The sequence below is a fragment of the Choloepus didactylus genome, chromosome 11 (genome assembly GCF_015220235.1).
Source record: "Choloepus didactylus isolate mChoDid1 chromosome 11, mChoDid1.pri, whole genome shotgun sequence".
Taxonomy (NCBI): Eukaryota; Metazoa; Chordata; class Mammalia; order Pilosa; family Megalonychidae; genus Choloepus; species Choloepus didactylus.
This window is the reverse complement of record NC_051317.1, coordinates 11,227,814-11,253,920: the sequence shown is the minus strand read 5'-3', so window position 1 is coordinate 11,253,920 and position 26,107 is coordinate 11,227,814. Positions and strand designations below refer to the sequence as shown.

Below are 26,107 nucleotides of genomic sequence, written 5' to 3'. Positions count from 1 at the left end.
TTGTTTAATGTAAATGAGATTAGCCAATAGTGTAGAGCTTGACATAGAGAAAGTACTCAGCAAAGGTTAACTACTAGTACTACTGCTATAACAATCTCAGTTAACACTCCCCATTTGTATTTGCTTTGAACAGATCTTTGTCTAATTAAAGCTGTCATGACTGAATTTATTACAAAGTCTATCTAGTTTAACTCTGTATTTTGCCTCTCTGGCAATCAAATGGCCAGCAAAAACTGCCAACAAAATGCACGGATTTCATTAAATTGGGTAATGGAAAAGTTATTCCTGATACTATTGGAGAAAAATTAATCTTTGAACAAATGCTGAAAGAAGTCTATCTTGTTTTAAGGTATGATTTATGGAAGTCTCTTCTGCTGTTCTTCAGTATTAATGTAATTCAAAGAGAAGAAAACATACTTGCTGTTTACACACACATAGATGCACAAACACACATAAACACATACCCCTATAAATAAATATGTGTATGTGTATGTGGTGTGTATGTATACCTATAAGTGAAAGTGCGTGTGTATATACAGCAGCAAAAGTTTTCATTTTAATCATCCACTAGGAAATGCTCTACTCAAATTAAAATAAAATAAAATAATGTGAAGACCTCAGCTTCTATTCATGCTGACAGTATTCTCATGATGCAGAGGGTTCACTCCTAATGAAATCAGGAATATGCAAGTACTACCTCTGGATGTGCTATGCATAGCAACGCTATATATAGGTATATTCACAAGCCTATGAATAATGTGTCCTCAATTGATTTCAATGTCTCTCCCCTTTTTAGACAAGGTCCACTTCAATGACACCTGTGCTCATTCTTTGGGCCCACAGTACAGGACTCATATTTGTATTGGGAATACAGCTGAATTCCTCTGCTCTTCAAAACCCCAGAGTCTTTGACCATTCACCCTTTCCACAGCAGTTCTTTGACACCTTTGGTTTCAGTGCCACCACCTCCAACTATCACTCAACTGAAATCAGTGACATGAGGACAACCAGGGACCAGTCTAGCAGGCAGGAAGGAGACCCATCCACTACTGAGACATGATGAGTCAGCAGTATCTGAGAAGAAAGGAGATGAGCAAACTTTCTTTTCCTCTTTAAATGTTTTTATCTAAAAGCAACCACAACAAAACAAATAAAAAAATATCCTGGTGAATCTGGACCCAGTATCGTGGGATTGAGAACATCTTCTTGATCAAAAGGGGGAAGCAAAATGAAATGAAATAAAGCTTCAGTGGCTGACAGATTTCAAATGGAGTCGAGAGGTCACTCTGGTGGATATTCTTATGCACTATATAGATAACACTTCTTAGGTTTTCATGTATTGGAATAGCTAGAAGTAAATACCTGAAACTATCAAACTCCAACCCAGTAGCCTTGACTCTTGAAGACGATTGTATAACAGTGTAGCTTACAAGGGGTGACAGTGTGATTGTGAAAACCCTGTGTCCCTTTATCCAATATATGGATGGATGAGTAGAAAAATGGGGACAAAAATTAAATGAAAAATACGGTGGGATGGGGGGGATGATCTGGATGTTCTTTTTACTTTTATTTTTTATTCTTATTCTGATTTTTTCTGATGTAAGGAAAATGTTCAAAAATGGATTGGGGTGATAAATGCATAACTGTATGATGGTACTGTGAACGGCTGATTGTACACCATGGATGAATGTATGGTATGTGAATATATTTCAATAAAACTGAATTTAATTAAAAAAATATCCTGGACTATTTCCTAGGGTTGCTAAGAATACACCAACTCTTCTAAGGTCTGAGGGATGGTGTGATTCTGGTTCTACTAATTTTGATTTTGGTTTGAGTTATTTGCTGAGGTCAGTCAGAGGATGACTCCATCTAACAAAATAAACAACTTCATCAGCCACTAACCAAATAAACAACATCATCACCCATTGCAGCAGCAACAAAAACAACCCCTGGAGTAGGAGTTAAGAGTTTGGGACTGTAGCCTGTGCTCTGTGATTAACTGTTTGTGTGATCTTAGGCACAATCACTTCCCTCCCTGAGCCTCCCTTTTCCTTCTATACAAAGGAGATGAACTTGAGGGTGTCAGAAATTACTTCTAAATACTTTCATATTTATTTAAATAATTTTATCTTATAGGGATAAAAAGTGATAGGAAAAAATAGAAGTGATAGGAAAGAAATTTCTTAAAGAGAAGTATCCTATGATACTCTATTTTTACGCATTTTTCCCATGGAAGTAGAAGTGGATGAGGTGATTTTTCTTGCTTTACAGACTGGAAAAATTTAGAGAGTAGGATCTCACACCCTGGCCAGGGGGACTGAATTTCTAATGAAATCTCTGTTGTTCTGCCTGATAAAATATATTCACTCAATTTCTCTAAGAAAGTGAATTAAGGGGAATGCAAGTTAAAATTGATATCATATTGATGTTTGATAAGCTGTATTTCATGTGTGATGGCTCTCAGATATTCACTTGCCTGATATCCTGTGGTTAAACATTAGGACAGAGGAAAAAGATAAAATTAATAAAACCATCCCTGCTTAGGTTCATTATAAGCTAACATTATGCTTTGCCATTTTCACAATGACAAAACATACATAGCAGGAGGTGCTTGAATTGCCTTCTGCTTCCTGCTGAATCTTTCTTTGAGAATGTGACTCTTTAATCAGAAGTGACATGTTTCTGATCTAATGTTACATATGGGAGGTATATAGACATATGAAGCCAAGGCCGCTCCGCTTAACCAAAAGACAAGAGCTATTTTTAGATAGGTCAGCTACTACTGAAGAGTTAGAAAGCCATTCCTTCTACAAGAACTGTCCTAATAAAATCAGCTTTAGTACATCTCCTGAGTCATTTATTTAACTAATGAAGAATATGAAATACAATAGAACAACTGTAAGATTACAAGTAGTGTTCCAAATAGCTTTGCCTGTTTGTGATTAAAATAATAAGTAAGTTTTAAATAATAGCCCTGCATTTTATAGCAACAACACTTACTTCACCCCATATCAAAACTATATCTATAAATTGGATAAAGAAATATAAATTGGATTAGATAGTGGAGTAGGGAGCAAGAGGGCTCACTACTCCTCCAAGAACAGCTAGTGGACTGGCAAAACTGTTTTTGGGCTTCAGGGGACAGGGAAGTACTGTTCAGCATCCAGGAAGAGCAGGATGAAGAGACTGAGAAACTGCAGTGAAAAACTGAGTCACTTGCTCTGCCACAGCTGCTGGTGCCCATCCCCCACTCTTGAGGCAAGCAGCCTTGGGTTCAGTCCCTGGCTGGCTGGCAGGTGTGGACAGACAGGGACATGGATGCCCTCTGCCCCCAAAATGGGGGGAGGCACAACCAAGTGCAGATCTTGGCTCTTGGTCCATGAATTTAAACCACTAGGTCCCAATATTTTAGCCCACTACAGACAGGGCCACCATGCCATCAGCCATTGTTTCAATCCCATCTCTCACGGGGTAGAGCTGGCAGACATTTAAAAACACACTGTCATCATAGGGCTGCAGGGAACAGTTTGCACAAGAGCACCTCTGCTGGGCAGGCCAGGAAAACACTGCTTCAGAGATATGAGAAAAAGGCTTTTTGACATCTTGCCTGACTCCCCAGGGCCCTTTTGAACAGGTCTGTGCCCCCTTTGTGGGATCCTGACCCTGGTTTGGCTAGGAAATACTTACGAACCAAGGGTCAAAGAAGAGCCTTTGGTAATCAACGGCAAAACCCTAGATAAGAGACAGAAACTGACTTTCAGAGTAAATTCATCAATTGAATTATATGCCTAGACAACAGCAAAAGTTCACAAGTCATACTAAGAAACAGGAAGATATGGCTCAGTCAAAGGAAAAAATTTAAAAGTTGGAGGACATAGAGAATTTTGAACAACTATTCAAAGATGCTCAAACAAATCTCCTAAGTCAATTCAAAGAGATGAAGGAAAATATGGCTAAAGAGAAAAAGGATATTAAGAAGACACAGGGTGAGTATAAAGAAAAATTTTAAAGTATGAAAATAAGTATAACAGATGGGAATGAAAGACACAATATATGGGAATAAAAATACTCTAGGAGCATTCAACAGCAGATTTGAATAGGCAGAAGAAAAATCCAGTGAACAGGAAGATAGGACATTTGGAATCTCACAGACAGTAGAACAGATAAAGAAAAGAATAGAAAAAAATTGAGCAGAGTCTCAGGGAATTTCATTACAGCATGAAGCACAGAAACATATGCATCACAAGAGTCCCAGAAGGAGAAGAGAAAGGAAAAGGGGGAAAAAGACTGTTTGAGGAAATATTGGCCAAAATTTCACATTTCTTATGAAAGACAAAAATATACATGTCTAAACAGAATAAATTCTTATAGACCTACTCTGAGGCACATACTAATCAGAATGTCAAATGCCAAAGATAAAGAGATCATCCTGGAAGCACAAGAGAAAAATGATTCATCAAATACAAGAGAACAGAAATAAGATTAAATGCTGATTTCTCAGCAGAAACCATGGAGGCAAAAAGGCAGTGGTATGATGTATTTAAGGTACTGAAAGAAAAACTACCAGCCAAGAATTCCTTATCTGGCAAAACTGTCCTTCAAAAATGAAGGGGAGTTTAAAATATTCACAGATTAAAAAAAAGCTGAGAGAGTTCATCAAGAAGGCTTGCCCTACAAAAAATATTAAAGGGAGTTCTGCAGAAAGAGAAGAAAAGACAAGAGAAAGAGACTTGGAAGAGAGTGTAGAAACGAATATTATCAGTAAGGTTAACTAAAAGAGTAAGAAGAGAGACAAAAATGATATATGACACATAAAAGCCAAAGGATAAAATGGTTGACGTAAGTACTGCCTTTATAGTAATAATGTTGAATGATAATGGATTAAACTCTCCAATCAAAAGACAGAGATTGACAGAATGGATAAAAAATAATAAGACCATCTATATCTACAAGAAACTCACCTTAGACACAAAGATACAGAAAGATTGAAAGTGCAAGAATGGACAAAGATATTCCATGCAAACAGTAACCAAAAAAGAGCTGGGGTAGCTATACTAATACTGGACAAAATAGTTTTTAAAGCAAAATTGTTATGAGACAAAGAAGGACATAATATATTAACAAAAGGGGCAACCCACCAAGAAGAAAAAAAAATCATAAATATTTATGCACCTAACCAAGGTGCCCCAAAAGACATGAGGCAACACTGGCAAAACTGAAGGAGTAACAGACGTCTCTACAATAATAGTTGCAGACTTTAATACACCACTCTCATAAGTAAGTAGAACATTCTAGACAAAGGATCAATAAGGAAACAGAGAAATTGAATAATATAATAAATGAACCAGACCTAACAGACATATAAAGAACATTACGCCCCATAACAGCAGGGTATACATTCTCTTCAAGATACTTCTAAATAATCAGTGGGTCAAAGAAGAAACTGCAAGAGAAATCTGTAAAAATCTTGAGATGAATGTAAACAAGAACACAACATATCAAAACTTACGGGATGCAGCGAAGGCAGTGCTGAGGGGGAAATTTATAACCCTAAGCACCTACATTGAAAAAGAAAAAAGAGCTAAAATCAATGACCTAACACACACCATGAGGAACTAGAAAAAGGACTGCAAACTAACCCCAAAGCAAACAGAAGGAAAGAAAGATTAGAGCAGACATAAAAGAAATTGAGAATCAAAAAATAGAATCAACCAAACCAAAGTTTGGTTCTTCGACTAGATCAAGAAAATTGACAAAACCTTAGCTAGAATGACAAAGAAAAAAAGAGTGATGAAGCAAATAAATGAAATCAGAAATCAGAGGGAGGGCATTACTTACTGACCCCACAGAGATAAAAAGGTTCATAAGAGGATACTATGAACAACTGTATGTCAAGAAATTAGACAACTTAGACAAAATGGAAAAATTCCTAGAAACACATGAACAACCTACACTGATTTTAGAAGAAATAGAAAACCTCAGCAGACCAAATTGCAAGAGATGGAATCAGTCATCTAAAACTTGCCAACAAAGAAATATCCAAGAACAAATGGCATCACAAGGGAATTCTACCAATCATTCCAAGAAGAATTAAACCAGTCCTGTGCAAACCCTTTCAAAAAATTGAGGAGGAGAGAACACTACCTAACACATTCTATGAAGCCAACATCATCCTAATAACAAAGCTAGATAAAGATACTACAAGAAAAGAAAATTACAGACCACTTTCTCTGATGAATATGGAAGCAATAATTCTCAACAAAATACTTGCAAATCAAATCCAACTGCACATTAAAAGAATTATACACAATGATCAAGTGGGTTTTATTCCAGGTATGCAAAAGCAGTTCAACACCAGAAAATCAATTAATGTAATATACCACATTAACAAATCACAAGGGAAAAACCACACAATCTTCTTGATTGATGCAGAAAAGGTATTTGACAAAATTCAGCATCCTTTCTTGATTTAAAATAGTTTGAAAGATAGGAATAAAAGGAAACTTCCTGAACATGATAAAGGGAATATATGAAAAACTCACAGCAATGACCATACTTACTGGTGAGACTAAGCGCTTTTCCTCTAAGATCTGGAATATACCAAGGATGCCCACTGTCACCACTATTATTCAACATTATTATAGAAGTCATAGCTAGAGCAGTTAGGCAAGAAAATGAAATAAAAGGCATTCAAATTGGAAAGGAAGGAGTAACTTTTTCACTATTTGCAGATGATATGATCCTACATATAGAAAGTTCCAAGAACTACAACAAAGCTACTAAAGCTAATAAATGAATTCAGCAAAATGACGGGGTACAAAATCAACATGCAAAAATGAGTAGTGTTTCTGTACACTAGTAATGAGCAATCTGAGGAAGAAATCAAGACATGAATTCACAGTAGCAAATAAAAGAATCAAATATCTAGGAATAAATCTAACTAACAACATAAAGGACCTGTACACAGTAAACTATAAAACATTCCTAAGAGAAATCAAAGAAGACCTAAATAAATAGAAGGATATTCTGGGTTCATTGATTGAGAGACTAAATATTGTTAAGAAGTCAATTTTACCCTAACTGATTTATAGATTAAATGCAATCAAAATTCCAAAAGCCTACTTTGAAAAATGGAAAAGCCAATTATCAAATTTATTTGGAAGGGTAAGGAGCCCTGAATAGCCAAAAACATCTTGAGACGATGAGCAAAGTTGGAGGTCTCACACTTCCTGATTTTAAGGTATATTACAAAGCTACAGTGATCAAAACAGCATGGTACTGGCATAAAAATGGTTATGGGGCCAATAGGATCAAATTGAGACTCTAGAAATAGACCCTCCTATCTATGGTGCTATTTACTTGGATATGGATAGACATAACAAAAAGAATGAAAAAGGACCCTTATCTCACATCTTATTCAAAAATTCACTCAAAATGGATCAAAGACCTAGATATAAGAGCCAGCAACATAATACTCCTAGAAGAAAATGTAGGGAAACATCTTCAAGACCTTGTGATAGGCAATGATTTCTTAGACTTTACATCCAAAGCACAAGCAATGAAAGAAAAACTAGATAAATGGAATGTCCTCAATATGAATTCTTCTGTGCTTCAAAAGACTTTGTCAAAAAAGTGAAAAGGCAGATGACTCAATGGGAGAAAAAATTTGGAAACCACATATCTGATAAGAGTTTAGTATCCAGAATATATAAAGATATCCTACAACTCAACAATAAAAAGACAAATAAACACTTTTTAGAAATTGGCAAAAGACATGAATGGACATTTTTCCAAAGAGGAAATGCAAATGGCTAAAAAACAATGTGAAAAGACAGTTATTAAGGAAATGCAAATCAAAACCACAATGGGATATCATTTTACACTTACACAAATGGCCACTATTAAAGGAACAGAAAACTACAAGTGTTGGAGAGGATGTGGAGAAACAGGAAAACTCATTCACTGCTGATGTGAATGTAAAATGGTGCAGCCACTGTAAAAGTCAGTTTGGCGGTTCCTCAGAAAGCTAAGTGTAGAATTATCATATGATCCAGAAATTCCACTACTAGGTATACACCCAGAACAATTGAAAGCAGGGGCACAAACAGACATTTGCACACTGATGTCCATAGCGACATTATTCACAATTGCCAGAAGTGTGTCCATCAACTGATGAATGGATAAACAAAATGTGGTATATACATTCAATGGAATATTATTCAGCTATAAGAAGGAATGAAGTCCTGATGCATGAGACAACGTGGATGAACCCTGAGGACATTGTATTGCCTGAAATAAGCCAGACACAGAAGGGAAAATATTGTATGGTCTCACTAATATGAACTAATTAAACAGAGATCCAATTAAGCTGAATACTATTAGAACTTAGCCCATCAAAATAGTGCCTAAATTTTGTCCCACATTTTTCTAAATCTTGGTCTCCATCTTCTGAATACTCTCCAAGGCCACTGTATCTTAATGCAAGCTTGCTGAGCGACTGGTGACAAGACTGAGAACTCTTGCTGTGTAGAGTCAGATGCAATGGGCAGACTCTTGCAGGAGAATTATCTCACAGGGAGTCTATTGAGGTTTTGGCTGAAAAGCCTTGACCAACCCTCCCAGAGTTATGGCTTAGCCTGGCTGACTATGGCATGGATCCCACCCACTGAGCCACACAGCCTCTGAGATGAGATGACCCATCTTCAAACTCAGCTACTGAAGGCAGATGTCAAAAAGAGATGATTTCCTGCCTTCAAGAGATCAGAAATCTCTTTCCTTGGCACAGACCTTTTAAGCCTGGGGTGACTTTTCCTACATAATAGCACCAGAGGTTCCTAGGCCAATGAAAGCTACCTTCTTCAAATTTTATTATGAAAACTTTCAAGCATACAGGTTATTTGGAAGAATAACACAATGAACACCTATATACCCACCATTAAATTGAACAAACATTAATATTTGTCATACTGCATTCCTACCTTTATAGTGTGTTTGTTTCTGAAAGTTTCACTGAATAAAACCCTAAGGAAGAAACTTTCTCGAACCCTGTGAATGACCCGTCCAGCATCCTTATTGTTTTTAATGGGGGCAGAGTTTAAGCTCTTTGCTTTTGCTGCAACTTGCAAGATATTCAACTCAGAGGCCTTGTTCTGCCCAATTTCTTGTTCAATGTCTTGTTATTTAGAGCTTTCTCTATCCAAGCCTCTGTATCTTCAATGGTTGTTTTCCAATCTGCCTTATCCAAACCGATGAACTTTGCCACAACCAAGTACTTTAAAATGATCTTGCCTGGGCCCCAGGACTCTACATGGCAGAAAGCACTCCTTAGCTAACTAGGGGCAGTGTGAACCTCGGGGCCTAAACACACACCTCCCATGGAAGACCCGGGCCTGTTGATCTGTAAGATCTTATTTTATCAATTAAGAAGAAAGTCTCTATCCAATGAAGCTATTTCCACCTAACATTTTTTTGTCCTTTGTGTCTGTGTGCACTTGGTGGTTCCTGTTCCTTAGTGCCATCTTGCCAGTATCTAAGGAGCAGGACTGAAATGTGGTGAAGAGAAAAGTGTGCATTCAGACGACTTCACTCACTGTGTGCAAAAGTTCCTTAACGTTTCCAAGTCTTAGTTTCTTCATGGAAGATGGGGAAAATAATAGTACTAGTAGTTGCTTTGGCAACATTAAAAGAGGTAATATAAGCAAAGTTTCTAGCACAGTGACAAGTACATGCCAAGTCTCTTAATGAGTAATAGCTACTGACATCAATACTAAGACTATTTTAAGTGTTATCTCACAGCAGCTACTACCCGAATATAGTCAGGAGAATAATTTACTAGACTGTCATCAGTAGAAAATTAGGGAGACAAGGGTAAATAGAGCTGAATCCTCTCTGGAAACGGTAATTTTAATTGTATTCCTTTCACTTATTCACTGCAAATGAACCTCATGGAGTTCACTAGGGGTTATCTGGTCTGTGTTAAATCTCCAACCAAGTGAAAATTGTTCTACCATTTATTAGAAAAAATTGGGATGAACACTTATAAGTTTCACGAAAACCTTCCTATCCATTTCACATTCAGAATTAACAATACAACTGGGAGGACACTTGGAATTCATGAGCCGGCTCTGTCCAGAAGTGTTATTTTTATGCATGTTAGATGGGTTCAAAAAGCTGCATAGTTTGTCAGCAGTCCTTGGTGGCAGTGGGAGTGGGAGGACAATGCTTTGCTACTGCCATGAGTTTAAGGCACAGCCATGGTGCCCAGTTGGTCTTAATGATAAGAGTGAAAAATTATCATTTTTCATTTGATTAATGACTTGATATCAAGAAGCCAATTTATTATCTATATTTTACATCTCTTTTCCCTCTCCATTCCAAGTACCTTCTGCTTATTTGAATGCTGATTTTCTCATCCACACAACTCTGCATATATGCATTCATGAATTCATTCACAAGCCTTTAGCAGCATACGTTCTATTTACTTGCTATTACAATGTAGTTATTTTGTCAGTGCTGGGTATAAAAAGAAGAATTTGACATATTCTCTGCCCCTGCTTTCCAAGGGAGGCAGGAAGAACACAGGGTGATTTTTGCCTGATATCTGTGAAGATTAATCAGTAGGATAAATAAAATGCATCCAGCACAGTGTCTTGTATTTAGCCAGTTCCTAACTTACGAGGGGTGTTGAAAGGATTGACTATAATAATACGTGGAAAACAATTAGCAACTGCCTAACCCTGAACAGGTGTTCAATAAATAAATAATATTATAGTTACTATCATCATTATTATGTTACAGTAATCACACATTTATGTAAAATCTAACAGACCTGAGGAACTTGAACATTTCAGGATTTAGAATTTCTTCTAACAGGCAGGGGAAGCCTTATACGATAATATTTTCAGAGTAAGATAGACATCTTTCTCTTATTTTTTTTTAATGGAAACCATCTATTGCTTTTAACACAGAATACACCTTGAAAGAAGATACTGCCTATTTTACAATTCATTCTGTAAGAGGTGCATTTAATAGTGTAAATCCACCATTAATAAACATGAGATAACTACTTTATTTATTTGCAAGTCTAATTGCTCCTTGGAGGGTGAGAGGGCCAAAAAGTCTTCCCTTCTTCAGAGGACCGTGACCCGGTCCAGGCAGCTCAGGAGCAATTTATAAAACGGAGCAGCTGCCACATTCAAACAATTATTTGGAATTCATATTTTTTTCCCCATTTTAAAGAAGCTCTGTGTCTCAGCCATTTTGATATTATTTATCCGAGCTGCTTAAAGAAAGCAGCTTTAGGATCAGCAGCTGATATGGACAGACAATTCAGAAAACCTCAGTGTTAGCTGGGGCTAAGTCCTTTTGTAAGAATGCTACCCTAAGCTCTCAGATGTCCACTGGAAAGGAGGTTTAATGTTTATCAGCAGAATGAAGGAAGGATAAGGAAAATAATACAAGGTTTCCCTCCCCCCCCAAAAAAAGCAGTAATTATTTCTTTCAGGAAAAGTTAAACTTCAAAATGGATGCTACAGACCTGAGACCATAGAGCACCGTCCCGTCAGGGTGCAGACGGATCATGCGATTCTTGACAGTCACTCCATGCACAAATGACTTCTTATCGTTCAGGAAGTAGGTATCGGGCACCCAGAGCTGGTCTGCCACTCTATTGTCCAGAGTTAGGTTTAAAGGTATTACATTATAGGACAGCCTCTTATCTCTCCAGGCTTGCTGAAAGTACATTGTCAAGGTATAATCCTGAGAAGGCAAAAAGAAAACACGATTATTTTGTAACCTAATGGTCTTGAGAGATAGGCAAATACATTAGTATTAATAAGAAAAGATATATATATATATGGCCACACACTATAAATATATACCATCCACATGGAAATTATTACTTTATTCCACCCATTCTTACTGAGCACCTATAATACAATGTGCCGGGCACCATGGTAGGCGCTGTGAATTTACAAATGAAGAAGGTATATCCTCATGGAGTTTATTATACATTACCCAGGAAGACAGGTGTTAAGGAATAATTATTCAATAATTAATCCTATCTTTCCCAAAGTGGTACATAGGGTTAGTATTTTTTAGGTGTGTCATTAGCTTCACTGCAACAAAAGAGTTATGTATTTGTTTTCATGTATATTAAAAAAACAAATACATCAAATCATGGTTTCGTTCATTCATTCTTCCATTAATTTAATCAACAAATGTTTATTCTGTGTTTTGTAAACAACAGGCACTGTTTAGATACTGGGATAAAAGTGGTAAACAAGACAAATTATATGCCTGCTCTCAGGAGCTTTATAACCAAAACACAGATAAGTGAACAAAATGATGTCAAATAATGCTACATTCTACAAAGCACATAGAGCAACATAGGAAATATTTTGCTGGAATGGTGAAGGAAAGTCTCTCCAAGAGGTCAGCTGTGGAGAGCCGTCTCCCGGGACGGGCATAGCGCATGCGCTGTAAACCTGCTCCAAAGTCCCCCCGCCCATCGAATGAGCCAAGATGGCGCCCATATCCTGCTTCCGCTTATGACGTGCACACTCACTATTCCTATCTGCCAATTGAGTGCATATGCGCGGCGCTAGATCATTGGTTATGAGTAGAGTACTTAAGAGTTTGCCCAAGCGAACCTCGGGGAGACAGCCCACTAGGAGCCATACCTGACGGCCACATCGAGGCTGCTCTCCCGCGAGGCACTCTGCCCCGCGTGGAAACCTGTAACAGAGAATGCTTATCTAGCTTCAGTAAAAGACTTGCTCTCGCAACCGCCGTGTGGCTCGAGTCGTGACTTCCAGCCAGGTCAGTTTGCGTGGTCTGCATCTCTCTCTCTCTCTCATCCCTTGTTTCTCCCCTCACCGGCCGGGGAACAGGGGTCGAGCGGGGCGGCGCCGGACAGTCAGCAGTTGTGCTGGGACTAGATAAGGAGCCCAAACCATTGCATATCAAGGGAAGGACATCCCAAGCAGAGGGAAATCTATGGTAAAGGTCTTTAGGTAGCAATGATCTTGGCATGTTTAAAGAACAGCCAATTGACCCTCCTGGCTAGAGCCCAAGTGATATACAGGATAGCAGAAACAGAATAGTAAATGAAATTAGCTTCATGAAGTTATTTATAGCTTAGTAGGGAATACAAACATCACACAGTTTGCTACAAAGTGGTTAATTTATTATAATAGTAATTCTAAGAGTTTGTATAGAAGAATCCTAGGCAACCTGGTTAAACAAGGTGGGCTTCCTAGGGAGGTGACATTTACACTGAAACTGATCTAGCATCCTAGTTATGTAAACAATATTAATTCAGCAATTGTATCATGAGAATTTTAATCTCAGGATTATAGATTCAGATATCAGGCTGCGCTTTTTGCCTTTAAGAAACAATGGGATGTTATAAAGCAAAGCACTGGTCCTGAAGATACAGCTATACGATTTCTCAGCACTATTATGCATATATTTACATAATTTCTTTGTGCTTCAGTTCCATTAATTATAAATGGAGCTTTTAATTCATGCCTAATCTAAACTGAAGATTATTATAAGAATCAAATGCACAACTCAAATGCAATGTGTAAACCACAAAAAGCTATATATTACAAATAAAGCATTTACATATATAATGGGACAGCATTTATTATTCATTAGAGGCCTATGAGTATATTATAATTGCTCTCACCCTCATTTGACCAAAAAAAGTATATACAGATGGCAAATAAGCACATTAATTGATGCTCAACATCATTAGTCATAATGGAAAAGCAAATCAAAAACCATAAATTCCTAATAAATACCTATTAGAAAGGCTAGAATAAAAACTGTATAAAACAACTGACAATTCCAAATGCTGGTGAGGATGCAGAGCAACTGGAAGTGTCATATATTGCAGGTAGGAATGCAAAATAGTCAGCCACTTTGGGAAACAGTTTGACAGTTTCTTATAAAGTTATCATAGATCTGACATATAACTTAGCAATCTCACTCTTGTGTGCTAGTGTTTACAGCAGCTCTATCTTAACTGCCACAACTGGAAGTGATTTGAATGTCCTTCAGTTGATGAAGGGATAAGCAAACTGCGGCACATCCGTGCAGTGGAATTCTACTACAAAAAGAATGAGCTATCAAAATACATGCAACAACATCAATGATTTTCAAATACAGTAAATTAAGTGGAAGAAGCCAGATTCAAAAGATGCATACTATATGACTCCATTTCTATAACATTCTGCAAATGGTAAAACTGAGGACAAAGCACAACAGATCAATGGTCCCCTAGGATTCAAGATGGGGCCAGTATGAGGGAGTATTTTGGGGTAATGGAACTGTTCTGTGTCTTTATTGCAATGGAGGTTACATGGTTTTAGATTTTCATCAAAATTTATAGAACTACATACCAAAATGAATGAATTTTTCTGTATGTAAATTAAAAAAAAATTTTTTTAATTGCTTTTGAAAAAAGCATGGTCTTTGGGGGTAAGTCAACCCAGATTCATATCCTGGAATTTTCTTGTCTCTGTGGTATAATTCACGTGGGTGAATTCCTACAAGTCTCTGGGCCTCAGTTTCCAATTTCTGTAAAACGGAGGTAATACCAAAAGAACAACAAAGTCCATTAACTTACAAATTGGGGTAAATGAGAGCTGCTTTGACATCTGAGGGAATAAAAGTAGAGTAATGCTAAAAAATAAGTCTCCTCCATGCATACTTGGTAACATGACCCTACCAGGAAGGTCTGAGGAGACCAGCACTAATCAGTTCTGGGCTCCTAATTCCCCATTATTACGATAAGGCAACTGGTCTAGGAGGTTTCCAAGGTGATTTCCAGGAATAAAATAATTTCATCCTAGGAAAAGCCCTAGTGATCTTATGTTCAAATGGCTCTTCTTTTCCATTTAAGAGTCTGCTTTCATCACTGTATCCCCATGCTTGAAAAAGGGCTCAGCACATACTAGGGGAAAAAAAAAAAAAAAAAAACAAGTAAAAAAATCTATTAAAAGATATGAGAGAATGAATGAAAGACATTTATTCCCCCAAATACTTACTGCTGCATTAGTAATAAATCAAAAAATTTAGACCTAAATGATCACCAATATGAACATAAATAAATAAAACATAGTACAAATATATAATGAAATATATACAGCCATTAAAATAATATTGCAAAAATATTTATTGACATGAAAATATCTTGTCAATATACTAAGAGGTAAAAAGAGTATTTCAAAACAATATACGTAATATGATCCCATTTTGGGAACATATAAAAATATATTGGGAGATAGTACCCGAAAGAAAAAGTGTTATTGAATTGCACTGTCTCTAGTTATGTTGTTTCCATGAGGGGAGGGAGAGTTAATCTCCTCAACTAAACTCTACTCTTTGATGTCAGAAGCCATGTAGTCATTTCCTTTATAAAGTGATTAAAGCATCTTGTCTTTGACTTAGTTGGCTCTTCATAAACATCCATTCATTCTTCTGATTTCTTCACTTTTCTCTTACAGGATTCAAATTTACTTCCATAAACTTCTTTACTAATTATTCCTGAATTCCCCATAAGATTTGTTCTCCCCACCCACTGGCATTTCGGAGCTAGTTTTCATTCTATCCTTTTCTCACGTTTCAAACTCCCTCAAAGCTACTGGTATTCTCTCAGTTTTTCATAGCTTCTCTAATTATACCAGCAAAGTCTTCTGGGCTGAGGATGAGGACTTCTGAAGGACATAATTTATTTATATATCTAAACTGAAAGGAACTCAGAGAGAAATGCAAATATCCCTACAAAGCCACTTCTACATTTCTCACACTTAAAAGACTCTCTGCCTTCCACATCTGAGCCCACAAATTGTTGATCCAATTATAGGTCATGGTGATATTTCCACATTCTCAACCTCCTAAAGTAGAATGTAATGGAGTAAAATTCACCTCCCGTTTAATAGAAGCCATCACAGCAGATGTTCAATTGCATCATTTTGGAAGAAGCACATGGTAGCAGTCCTGACTAATTGCTAGAGACACATTTGGGACATGGGAGCTGCATCAAAGATCACCCATAAGGGAAATCTCAGTTCAGAAGTGACTAATTATTTTCTTATATGTGGTACTAAAGTGCACGTGGTCAAGGCAATGAACTTTCCCACAATTTTGCTTAGTTAATTATGCATTTTATTACAAATTTACCTTCTCAGTGATAATGGAACTAGTCCTAAGGATGGCTAAAAATCCAGCCACTATAGCTAGTTATCTGTCCCTCTTCTTAGTAAGTAATAAACCCGGCAAAAAGATTAAGTTCACCTTGAGATAATCAGCCTTAAAAGCAGACTTTGTATCTATGGCTTATTCCCTATCAATTGTGCTTTCTTATTATCTGTAAGTTTTTCTCAAATTGGTTTAAAGTATTTTGCCTTCCAAATTAGTCCATACCCAATTTTAATACCTAACTTGGGCCCTAAACTAACATCTTTTTACATACGTTATCTCATGAATCCTCAAATAGCTTTAAAATATGTGTACTTAGCTGTTGTGAGATCTTGAGTATATCTCCTAAATTTCCTTCCTACCAAATAAATAAAAGCACCTAGGTAAAGTGATTAACAGAATGCCTGGCTCAGATTAAGTTTTCAACAAACACTCATTATTTATTATTATCATTATTCTTGTTATTTCAATTTTCCATATTTTCCATGTGACACTTCTGAGGCACAGAAAGTAAGCGACTATCCCAGTGTACCCGTCAATAATTTTCTAATTTGGCTTCTGGTGCTCTGACCATGGAGCCCGTGTTCTTAATCACCACATCGAGCTTCCTCTGCAACAACACCTGTCTCACTTGACATTTTGATTTTGACCCATCATTTCCCAACACTGCTTCTATTCTCTTCTACTTCCTACCAAAGAGTGTGGGGGGCAAATATAAATTATATTAAATACATGTAAAAAATACACACACACACGGGGCTCTATATAGCAACAAACCTAGAACAGTTTTTGGACATACAAAAAATTAATTATTTATTGGAAAAAAAGAATGAATGTTGAACCCTAAGAATTCTCTGACATTTGGATACTGAAGTTATGTACACATGCACATATTCCTGAACACGCACACAGGGACCTGATTTCACATAAATCTTGTTTGCTTCAACTCATGCTAATTCTGCAGAATGATGACAACTTCCCTGGTGGTTTTGTTTGTCTAACTACTGAGAAGCCCAAAGTAGGCAAAGGAACTGCTGGGTGCTAGCTGTATTAATGCATTTATTCGGAAGCAATTCAATAGGGAAAAATTATTTCCCACAAACTAAAACATGCTCAGCTTAGACTCATGCCCCATTAGGAAGTTTTTTCAGCAGAAAGGTGGCAGTGATTATCACCTATGGTTCTCAGGTTGGACCATAAGAAGTTGATATTTTTTGTTAATTAAAAAAAGTTGAATATTGGAAATTTCATATGATACAACTTAAATACATAGTAGCTAGTATAAGTTACTAAGTTTGACTACAATTAATAATTTAAGGTTCTAAATAATCATTAATTGCATACACAATAATTTTGGAAAGAAACATTTATAATTGAGTTTTTAAGTGGATCTGAAATTTATATTTAGAGTAAGAGAAACTCTGATTAAGTTTTAATGCTTAAAGTATTTGCCAAATTATGTTAAACATTTTGCCTTGGTAAAGCAACACCATCAAAGCTATATGGAGTGTGTTTCCTTTGAATACAACTATCCTAAAGAGAACCTCATCAGATTTTCCTAAATAATATAATGATAGCCACTATATACCCATTTATATACCAACCTATCACAAATTGCAAGAATTTCAGCATGTTGTATGATCCAAGCTGAGGATACATTATAGATAAGGAGAAAGAGGAAGTTTCGTGAATTAAAACAACAAAATCCACCCCCCCTTTTTTTCTCTCAAGAGCACAGGAAAAAAGTTAAAGATTTCATTCATTCATGTATAAGTGAGAGTAATTTTGATTGAAAGAAAAAAAGCACAACTGAATAGGAGTTTGATCTCACTTAAGGATCAAACTTTAATTTATCTGATTGCTCTATTTCAGCAAAAATGGACCATCTGCCTCTCTCCTGCTGCCTTGCCCATGTTTTATTAACGAAATTTTATCATTCGTAGAAGGGTGATATTTGCATATCATCAGTCATTGTTAGAGTCTGTAGGTTATCCAGCCATGATGGAGCTGCCAAGTGGCATCACGGTGTTTACTGACTTCTAGATGTAGGGTCAGGTAAGATTTATTGTGAATCCATTATGGGTTAGATCACCTGTGGTTCCAAAACAGCCAGAGTTCCTGCTCTCATGGACTTCGAGTCTGATAGGAGAGAGATTCTGTAAACCAGTAAACAGGTAACACTGAGACATGCAAACACATGAAGTGAATATGAAGAGGGTTGCAAAAAAAGAGCAATGTATGGAGAGAGTCACTGAGGTAGAAAGGATAGTCAACTAAGCTATCTCTGAGTAGAGACTTTAATTACTAGCAAAAATGCAGCTATGTAAAGAGATGAGTGTCCCAGGCCCAGGAAACAGTCAGTACAAAGGCTCTAGAGAGGAGGCCATCTCCAAGCAAGTTATAATGCTTTTATGCAGCACCTAAAACCTTCTCAGAGCTTGGTGAATGAACCTTAGTAAGTCAGTCCTTCCAAAGGTCAGCAGGAGTCTTTGCCATCTCTCATCTTATCTCAGAAATAAAGTCAGTTTAACCATGACTGTCATTCAGTCAAGTTTTGCTCAATTTCCCTCAGGAGTTTAATAATTAAGAAACCCTAAATGAGTTTTCTTCCTTCCCAATGTTCCCCATTCTTCTGTGCCTCTGGATTTAGACTGTAGGATCTAATATTATGAAGAGGACTTTCTTTTGCTACTTTTTAATGTGAAGAAATATCATAATTTAGCTTTCTTTTACATGCTTTGGAATAATTTTTATTGTTAGAAAAACTCCACTGCTTGTATGCAAAAGATTGCATTGTAATTTATTATTATTACTATTATTATTATTAATTTTAACTATCAGTCTAGGAGAAATATTCTCAGAAGAATTAATGTCTGCATGCTCTGCTATTCCTTTTGCTATTTTGCCCCCTCTAAGAAGCATTTAGTGATTCCATTTTCCAGGAAACTTATTACTAAAAGAAAATTACATTAATGTACAATAGACACTAGACCAAAATCCTTAACACATTTTTGTCTCTTTCCTTTACAACAGTCCAAATTAACTCTTTTCCAATCTGTTAATAACTACATGGTGTAATCAATTATATATTTTAAATCCTTTTTTTATTAGCAGCTCATTTTATAGTCCTAGGACTACTATTATGAAAGCAATCTCCTTGGGATGCTTTTAATTTTAATATCTCTGTTATCTGGGTGCTGTGAACTGAAAGTTAATAAAACTCAAGTTGAGTTCCGTTATGACTTCAGAAAAGGCAAAGTGTCAAGTTTTGAGCTGGAGAAAGTTGGGGGGGGGTGCCATGGGAATAACACTGAATTGGAAAACAGGAGGCAGGTTTGAGGGCTGACTCTACTACTTACTACCTAATTGTTCAGAGAAGTAGTTTAACCTTTCCAAGTTTCAGGTTTTGCTTCTGTGAAATGGGCTTACCACAATCTGAGAGGCATGAATCTTGTAACTTTTCCCTGAGAGGGGCACATCAAAAAGGAAATACGAAAGCCCTTTTGAATTCTGTTCGAGGAAAGGCGGTACAGCCTAGTATTTAAGAACAGTCTCTGGAGATCAACAAGCTGGCCTGAAACCCGGCTCCACTACTTACTGCTTGTGTCATCCTGGACATGTTATTTAATGTCTGCAACTTGAGTTTCCTCAGCTATAAAATAGTTACAACTACTGTGCTGGTTTGAATGTATTATGTCCCCCCAAACACCATAATCTTTGATGTAATCTTGTGTGGGCAGACCTATCAGTGTTAATTAGATAGTAATTCTTTGAGTGCTTCCATGGAGAGGCACCCCACCCAACTGTGGGTGATTACTCTGATTGGATAATTTCCATGGAGGTGTTGGCCTGCCCATTCAGGGTGGGTCTGAATTAAATTACTGGAGTCATATAAATGAGCTGACAAACAGAAGGAACTCAGTGCTGCTGAGAGTGACATTTTGAAGAGGAGCTACAACCAACAGGGACACTCTGAAGAATGCACAGAAGCTGAGAGAGTAGCTGCAGATGAGACAGTTTGAAGATGGCTGTTGAAAGCAGACTTTTGCTCCAGAGAAGCTAAGAGAGGACAAATGCCTCAAGAGCAACTGAGAGTGATATTTTTGAGGAACTGCAGCCTAGAGAGGAACATCCTGGGAGAAAGTCATTTTGAACCCAGAACTTTGGAACAGACAACAGCCATGTGCCTTCCCAGGTAACAGAGATTTTCCAGACGCCATTGGCCATCCTCCAGTGAAGGTACCCGATTGCTGATATGTTACCTTGGACACTTGACTTGACTGTGTAACCAAATAAACTCCCTTTATAAAAGCCAATCCATCTCTGGTGTTTTGCATTCCAGCAGCCTTAGCAAACAAGAACAACTACCAAGCTGGCTGCTTGCAGGAATAAATGTTATAACACAAATCCAAATCCTGGTGATGGTAAGCACTCAGTAAGTAGGCTGTGCATAGCATGAAAACATTAATTTAAGGTTGTTTATTTTTATTATTCATGTGCCTATGAAAAAGTTAAATTAAAAAAAAAAACATAGACAGAAGTATTGGCTTAGGCTTTGCTAACTTTACTTACAAAGATAAGATTTGCCATTATTCCTCACTTCAGAGATGAACGAATGAAATCTGTCATGAATAACCAGAATGATGCAAAGATATATGAGGGATACTTGTTATTTAAGGTATCATACATATGGTAAAATGAGAATCATTTTGCAAAGCAACAATCACTTGCTTTACAAATCTGGATTTCTATACAGTGATTTGGTGAACTTTCTTATAATTTTTTTCTACATGAGACTTTCTCTTAAAAATCTAATAAAAGATCCCCTCTCTTTTGGCACAAATGTATGGTTATAGACTAGTAAAGCTGTAAGCTTGAACAGAGAAAGTTAGTATCATAAAGCATCTGTTGCCACAGGGTACAGAAAAATTGTTCTGATAAAACTGATCAAGAAAAAAATTAAGTTGGGATATATATAGATGATATAGATAGATAGAAGAGAGTGAGAAAGAGAGGAGGTGAGTGAGGTGGATATCAAAGGAAAATTGGTGTTACGACTCTCTGACATGACACTATTAGATTATTTTTAAGAACTCACCATGAATATCACCATTCTATTTTCAAGCCAAACGAACTCACTGAATGAGTACTGACATGATGTGAATTGCTACTTTGACCAGATACAGTAAATTTTTTGATGGTCTTGAAAGCGATCTTTGAAATCTGTGCCATCAAGTTTTAAGAATCCATTTTCTGCCTACAACACACTGGCCAGAATTACACATTATTATTAAGCACTTCAAAACTAAATTATTTACAAGATACTTCTTATTTTCTTGGATCTCCCATGGAGTTTCCTACAATGGTTCATTAAATTGCTGGTTATGAGAGAAAAGCTTTGCAAGATATAGTGGGGGAGAAGGGAGTAGATAAATACATATCCCACATAGACTTCCATGAGCATTTGTCATTGCTGACTCCAATGCATCTTATGTCATATCACATGCCCTTCCTTCAAATGAATTTGTCCTACCTTATTCATGTAAACTTGTGATGGGCAAAACTACCTAATATCTGATTTGTCTCCAATCTTCATTGACTATTTAGTTTTTCCCTTCAATTCAAAGCAGTGATTTAATAAGAAAATTGAAAGTATAGGGAAACTATAGAGAGACAAGAAGTGCTACATAGACTCTTCTCAATATTTTAGATGCTTATTTCTTTTCTGCTCAGCTTGTGCTAGGCTCATGCTCTCTGAAGCAGCAGCCGCTGAAGAGATCTGACAGTATTAAAGTGAAAGGACAATTTAAAATAAGCACACATCAGGGGTTTCATACTTTTGACAAGCTTGTAGAGGCAGAAAGAAGGCCAGTTGGCAGACCCTGGCAGAAGGAAAGAGAATATGCTTTAGTGTCAGTGCTTCCAAGAGAATATCTGATGTGCTAAGATGAAATAGAAATGCATATGTTTCCTTTTTGGAGGCAAAGATGATGTTTTAATTTTTTGAGACCAAAGTTGCATTAGGCACAGAATTTATCACTGGCATTGTTGGTACCAGATATTCCTCACATCCACTAGACAATGACAAGCCAGGATTTCTTTGGGGGTGAAGTGGCCTCCCCTCCCTTGGTGTGAAGGCCCATCCCACCACATCACTACCTTCTGCACATGCAGGCAGCACTCATGCAACCTTGAGAGTGAACATCTCCTTAAATCTTAAGCCCTAATCACCTCACTCACCCCAGTCTAGTCTCAGCCCTGTGTGGTGTTACAGTCATGTCTCTAAGTAGCCTCTTGAAATGATGCTTATCAGTTTTTATTATCATAAAAGCCATTATGGAAAATTCAAATGCTATGTAAAAAGATGATGCAGAAAATTTAAATAGCTTAAAATATCACTAGACTAATCATTAATACATTGGACATTTCTTTTAGGTCATTTTCTCAGTGCAGGGCTCTCAGAATTACAAATTTGGGATCTTACCCCATGTGAACACACACACACATACACACAAGAATCTAGAATCCCTGTATTCTACAAGACTGCTAAGCCTGGTAATATACCTTCCCCTTCTCCGTGATCTTTTTGGGGCCATCAAATGTGAGGCAGCACAATGGTTCACTTCCAGACTATGACAGCTCTTTCTGTTCCCTTCCAAGGTCCTGGGGAATGGCAGAACCCCCAGAAGGAGAACGTGACTTCCTGAATCTCATGGTACGGTTGCTGCCTGCCAATAGGAGCAACACCTCTGGCCTGTTAAGGGGGTAGGAAACAAATTTTATTGTGTTGTCACTGAAATTTTGGGGTTAATTACAGAATCTATTGATATGCTAATACAGCAGAGTTTAATAAATTCACCAGACTCTTGTCTATTCAATTCACAGATCGTGATGGAACTGTGTTTTCAAGAGCCAGAATTCTAACCACCTGTGCAGCCTCCAACAAGGGGAGTCCTGCTGTCTCCTCTTTATATTGGAGATAATAATGCATACCTAGCAAGATTATTCTAAGAATTAAAGGGCATAGGTAGAGAGCTTCTCTGCCTTCAATATCTGATGGTCATATTTTAAATAAGCAAGCAACACAATCAATAACCATTATTAATAAGTTAACTATTCTTTTTCTTATCCCAAACCCAAACTAAAAACAACGTATTTTCATTACTTCACTACTTTTATTTTTCTTCCTCACCTAATTCTCAAAAGGATTTGAGTTGGCTGATTAAAAAAAATAAAAGTTCTACCAGGAACCAATTTTAAAGCAATTCAGATATCACTGTAAGTATAAAGTTGGTCAAGTTAGACCTGTAAGTATGCTTCATAAAATTCAAAAGGTGCCCCTTTAAGCCAGTATGAAACACATACAACTTTATGGTTTGATGCTTTTCATTTTAGTATATTTAAAAGGCAACGATGAGAAAACATTTCCACTATCAACCAAGATAAAGGGCCATCAATTTGTTTTTGTAAATGAAGTAAATCTGTACTTTCATTGTTGTCTAATAGGTGATATATGACACATGAAACACAAATATTAAATGTTATATTAATAGTTAATAGCACAAATATACATCTATTTAAGCAACAAATGTATTTAACCAAATACTTGGTTACCTACTATGTATCAAGCACTAGGACAAGTATAACACACAGGCCCAATGTTTAAGTGCAGTGTTTTGTACCCTAAATCTAGTTTTCCCTGAAAACATAGATTAAAGCAACTGAGGTTAATGGAATCACATATTAAACATGACCATGCAAGTGAAGATTCCTACTGAAAGAGTCATTGTGAGGATTTGAGTTATTATATACAAATGCCTGGCATACAATAGGAAGTCAAGAAATGATAATTATTGTCATTTTTAACCCTTTCTCTGTGATAAGTCTTCCTGTAATAACTATATTTCCAAAGAGAAAAAAAAAATTGCTATAGATTTAATAGTGCCCTGTGGTAAACTGGGCCATTCCTTACACCGAAATAAGTGTGTAACCTCCCCAAAGTGAAAATTTAAATGGCAATAAGAATGTAACTCTCTTCTGTAAATGTCAAAAATATCACTTAGACTAGCCCTGTTTCCTGAATTCTCTTCTTGACAGAGGAATGGTATTTTACCTCCCCCAACACAGAAGCATGGCAATAATTTTCATTCATTCCATCCTGGTATCTGGTATTAACTAAGGTTAGTTTTAATCCATTCAGGGAACATTAATAATAAAAATATGGTAATACTTTTATAAAAGTCCATGTATATCAACGCTGTATGCTTTGGGAGCAGAGTTATTAATGTGCTTTTAATACTTAACACCAAACTGAAAATTCATAGTCTGTAACTAGAATGATTCAGCCAAAGAAAACATTCATCTTTCCCAGCTCTAGGGTAAATGATCCAGCAGGCAGCTGATGGTCCTGAATCATCACAGAGAATCCTTTTCTTAGAGCTGGGAGGCCATAAGACAGCTGGGAGTCCACTCTCTAAATTTACAGACAAGGAAATTGAAACTCTGAAAACCTGTAATTCTGCCTAAGACCACACAGCCACTTAAAAAGGCCAATTGGGAGTCAGAGTCCAGGGACTTGGACCATTCACTTTTGCAAACTTTGCTGCTTTCAAATATTCCCATTCAATATCAAAACACCTTCAAGAGAAGTGGGTGGGAAAGTGACAAGGGAAACATGTCTTCCCAGTGTGAGCATTTGTGCCTTGCTATCAGATATTTGGAAAACAGCATTACATGCTTTCCACAAATCTATTCTTTTAAGCCTATTGTTCTCTGCTATTGTTCCTGGTCTTTAGTTCCATGAGGTAAGGTTGTGCTCTGATTGAAAGACAGAATTCAGATAGCAAGATAGTCATTGTGACAATTTTCAAAGTCCCTCATCATTCCTTCTCACCTTAGTTCTTTCACACAAGTATCTCAGAGGCTGTCTCATGGCAGAAAGGGGCATCCTTAATGTTCAGTAATATTGAGCTGCCTTCTTTATACAAGCTAAATTGATCTTTGGGCCATTGTCAAATCTATGGAGAGCATGTTAACTTTCTCCCAATACTGTCAAACCCATAAATCCTAGTTTCAGAAAGGTGGTACCCAAGAGGCATGGGCATGATCATATCACTTCTTTTAAAACACGTATGTTATAAATCTGTACATGGCAAATAGCCAAGGATGCCCCCTCAGACATTTAAATTCAATGATGAGTTTGTTTTTCAAACATACAAGTTTGAAGAAATTATTTTATGTTGAGTTGGTTAATTTCTTCCATGTATAATTATCTCTTATGAAGAGTTTTGAAAACCAGGCAGCAATTCTCCTGTTTGACTTTGGTGTCACTGGATTTTCATAGAATATTTTCTACATGCTTGTGCAGGAATTCTCACATATCATCATCCTAGCCAAAATGTGTTGCACGGATCAAAAATTCCACAAAGTTGTTTCTCAATAAAAGTGCCCTATGGTCAATATACTACATGTATGCTATATTATTTTTCTTAGAGATTTACAGGGCTTATTAACTCATTAATATATCTGGGAAGTCCTACAGTAAAGAAACTTATTATCCTTGTTGAATTTTGCATTTCTCAAACACATTTGACCCTGTAATGAATAGAAATGTGTAATCTTTAGTATTCCACAAAACACGCCATAAGAAATGATCACATATTACCATAAACCCCTTCTCACTATTTCCATCATTTATGTATGATGCTTCTGTGTTCTCAAGGGAAGACTTCTTGGATCTTATTTCTTTCCTAGCCTGAAAGCTTTACCAAAGCAAGGCTCCACTATGTCTTGCTTGCTGTTGTATTCTCAGGGCTGAATAGAGGGCCTAAACATGGTTGTCACTCAAAAACTAACTTCTGAATAAATGAATGAATGAAGGGAAACAATTATTAAAATG

At 36.8% G+C, this 26,107-nt stretch overlaps 1 protein-coding gene across 1 annotated transcript in view; it reads right to left on the bottom strand.

Moving 5' to 3' along the window:
* GABRB2 (gamma-aminobutyric acid type A receptor subunit beta2) overlaps positions 1-26,107 on the bottom strand; it is a 232,590-nt gene that overhangs the window by 143,566 nt on the left and 62,917 nt on the right. The window contains exon 4 of the mRNA XM_037799426.1: positions 11,540-11,760. Within this exon, the coding sequence (XP_037655354.1) occupies positions 11,540-11,760 (221 nt within the window). The remainder of the gene's footprint in view (positions 1-11,539; positions 11,761-26,107) is intronic.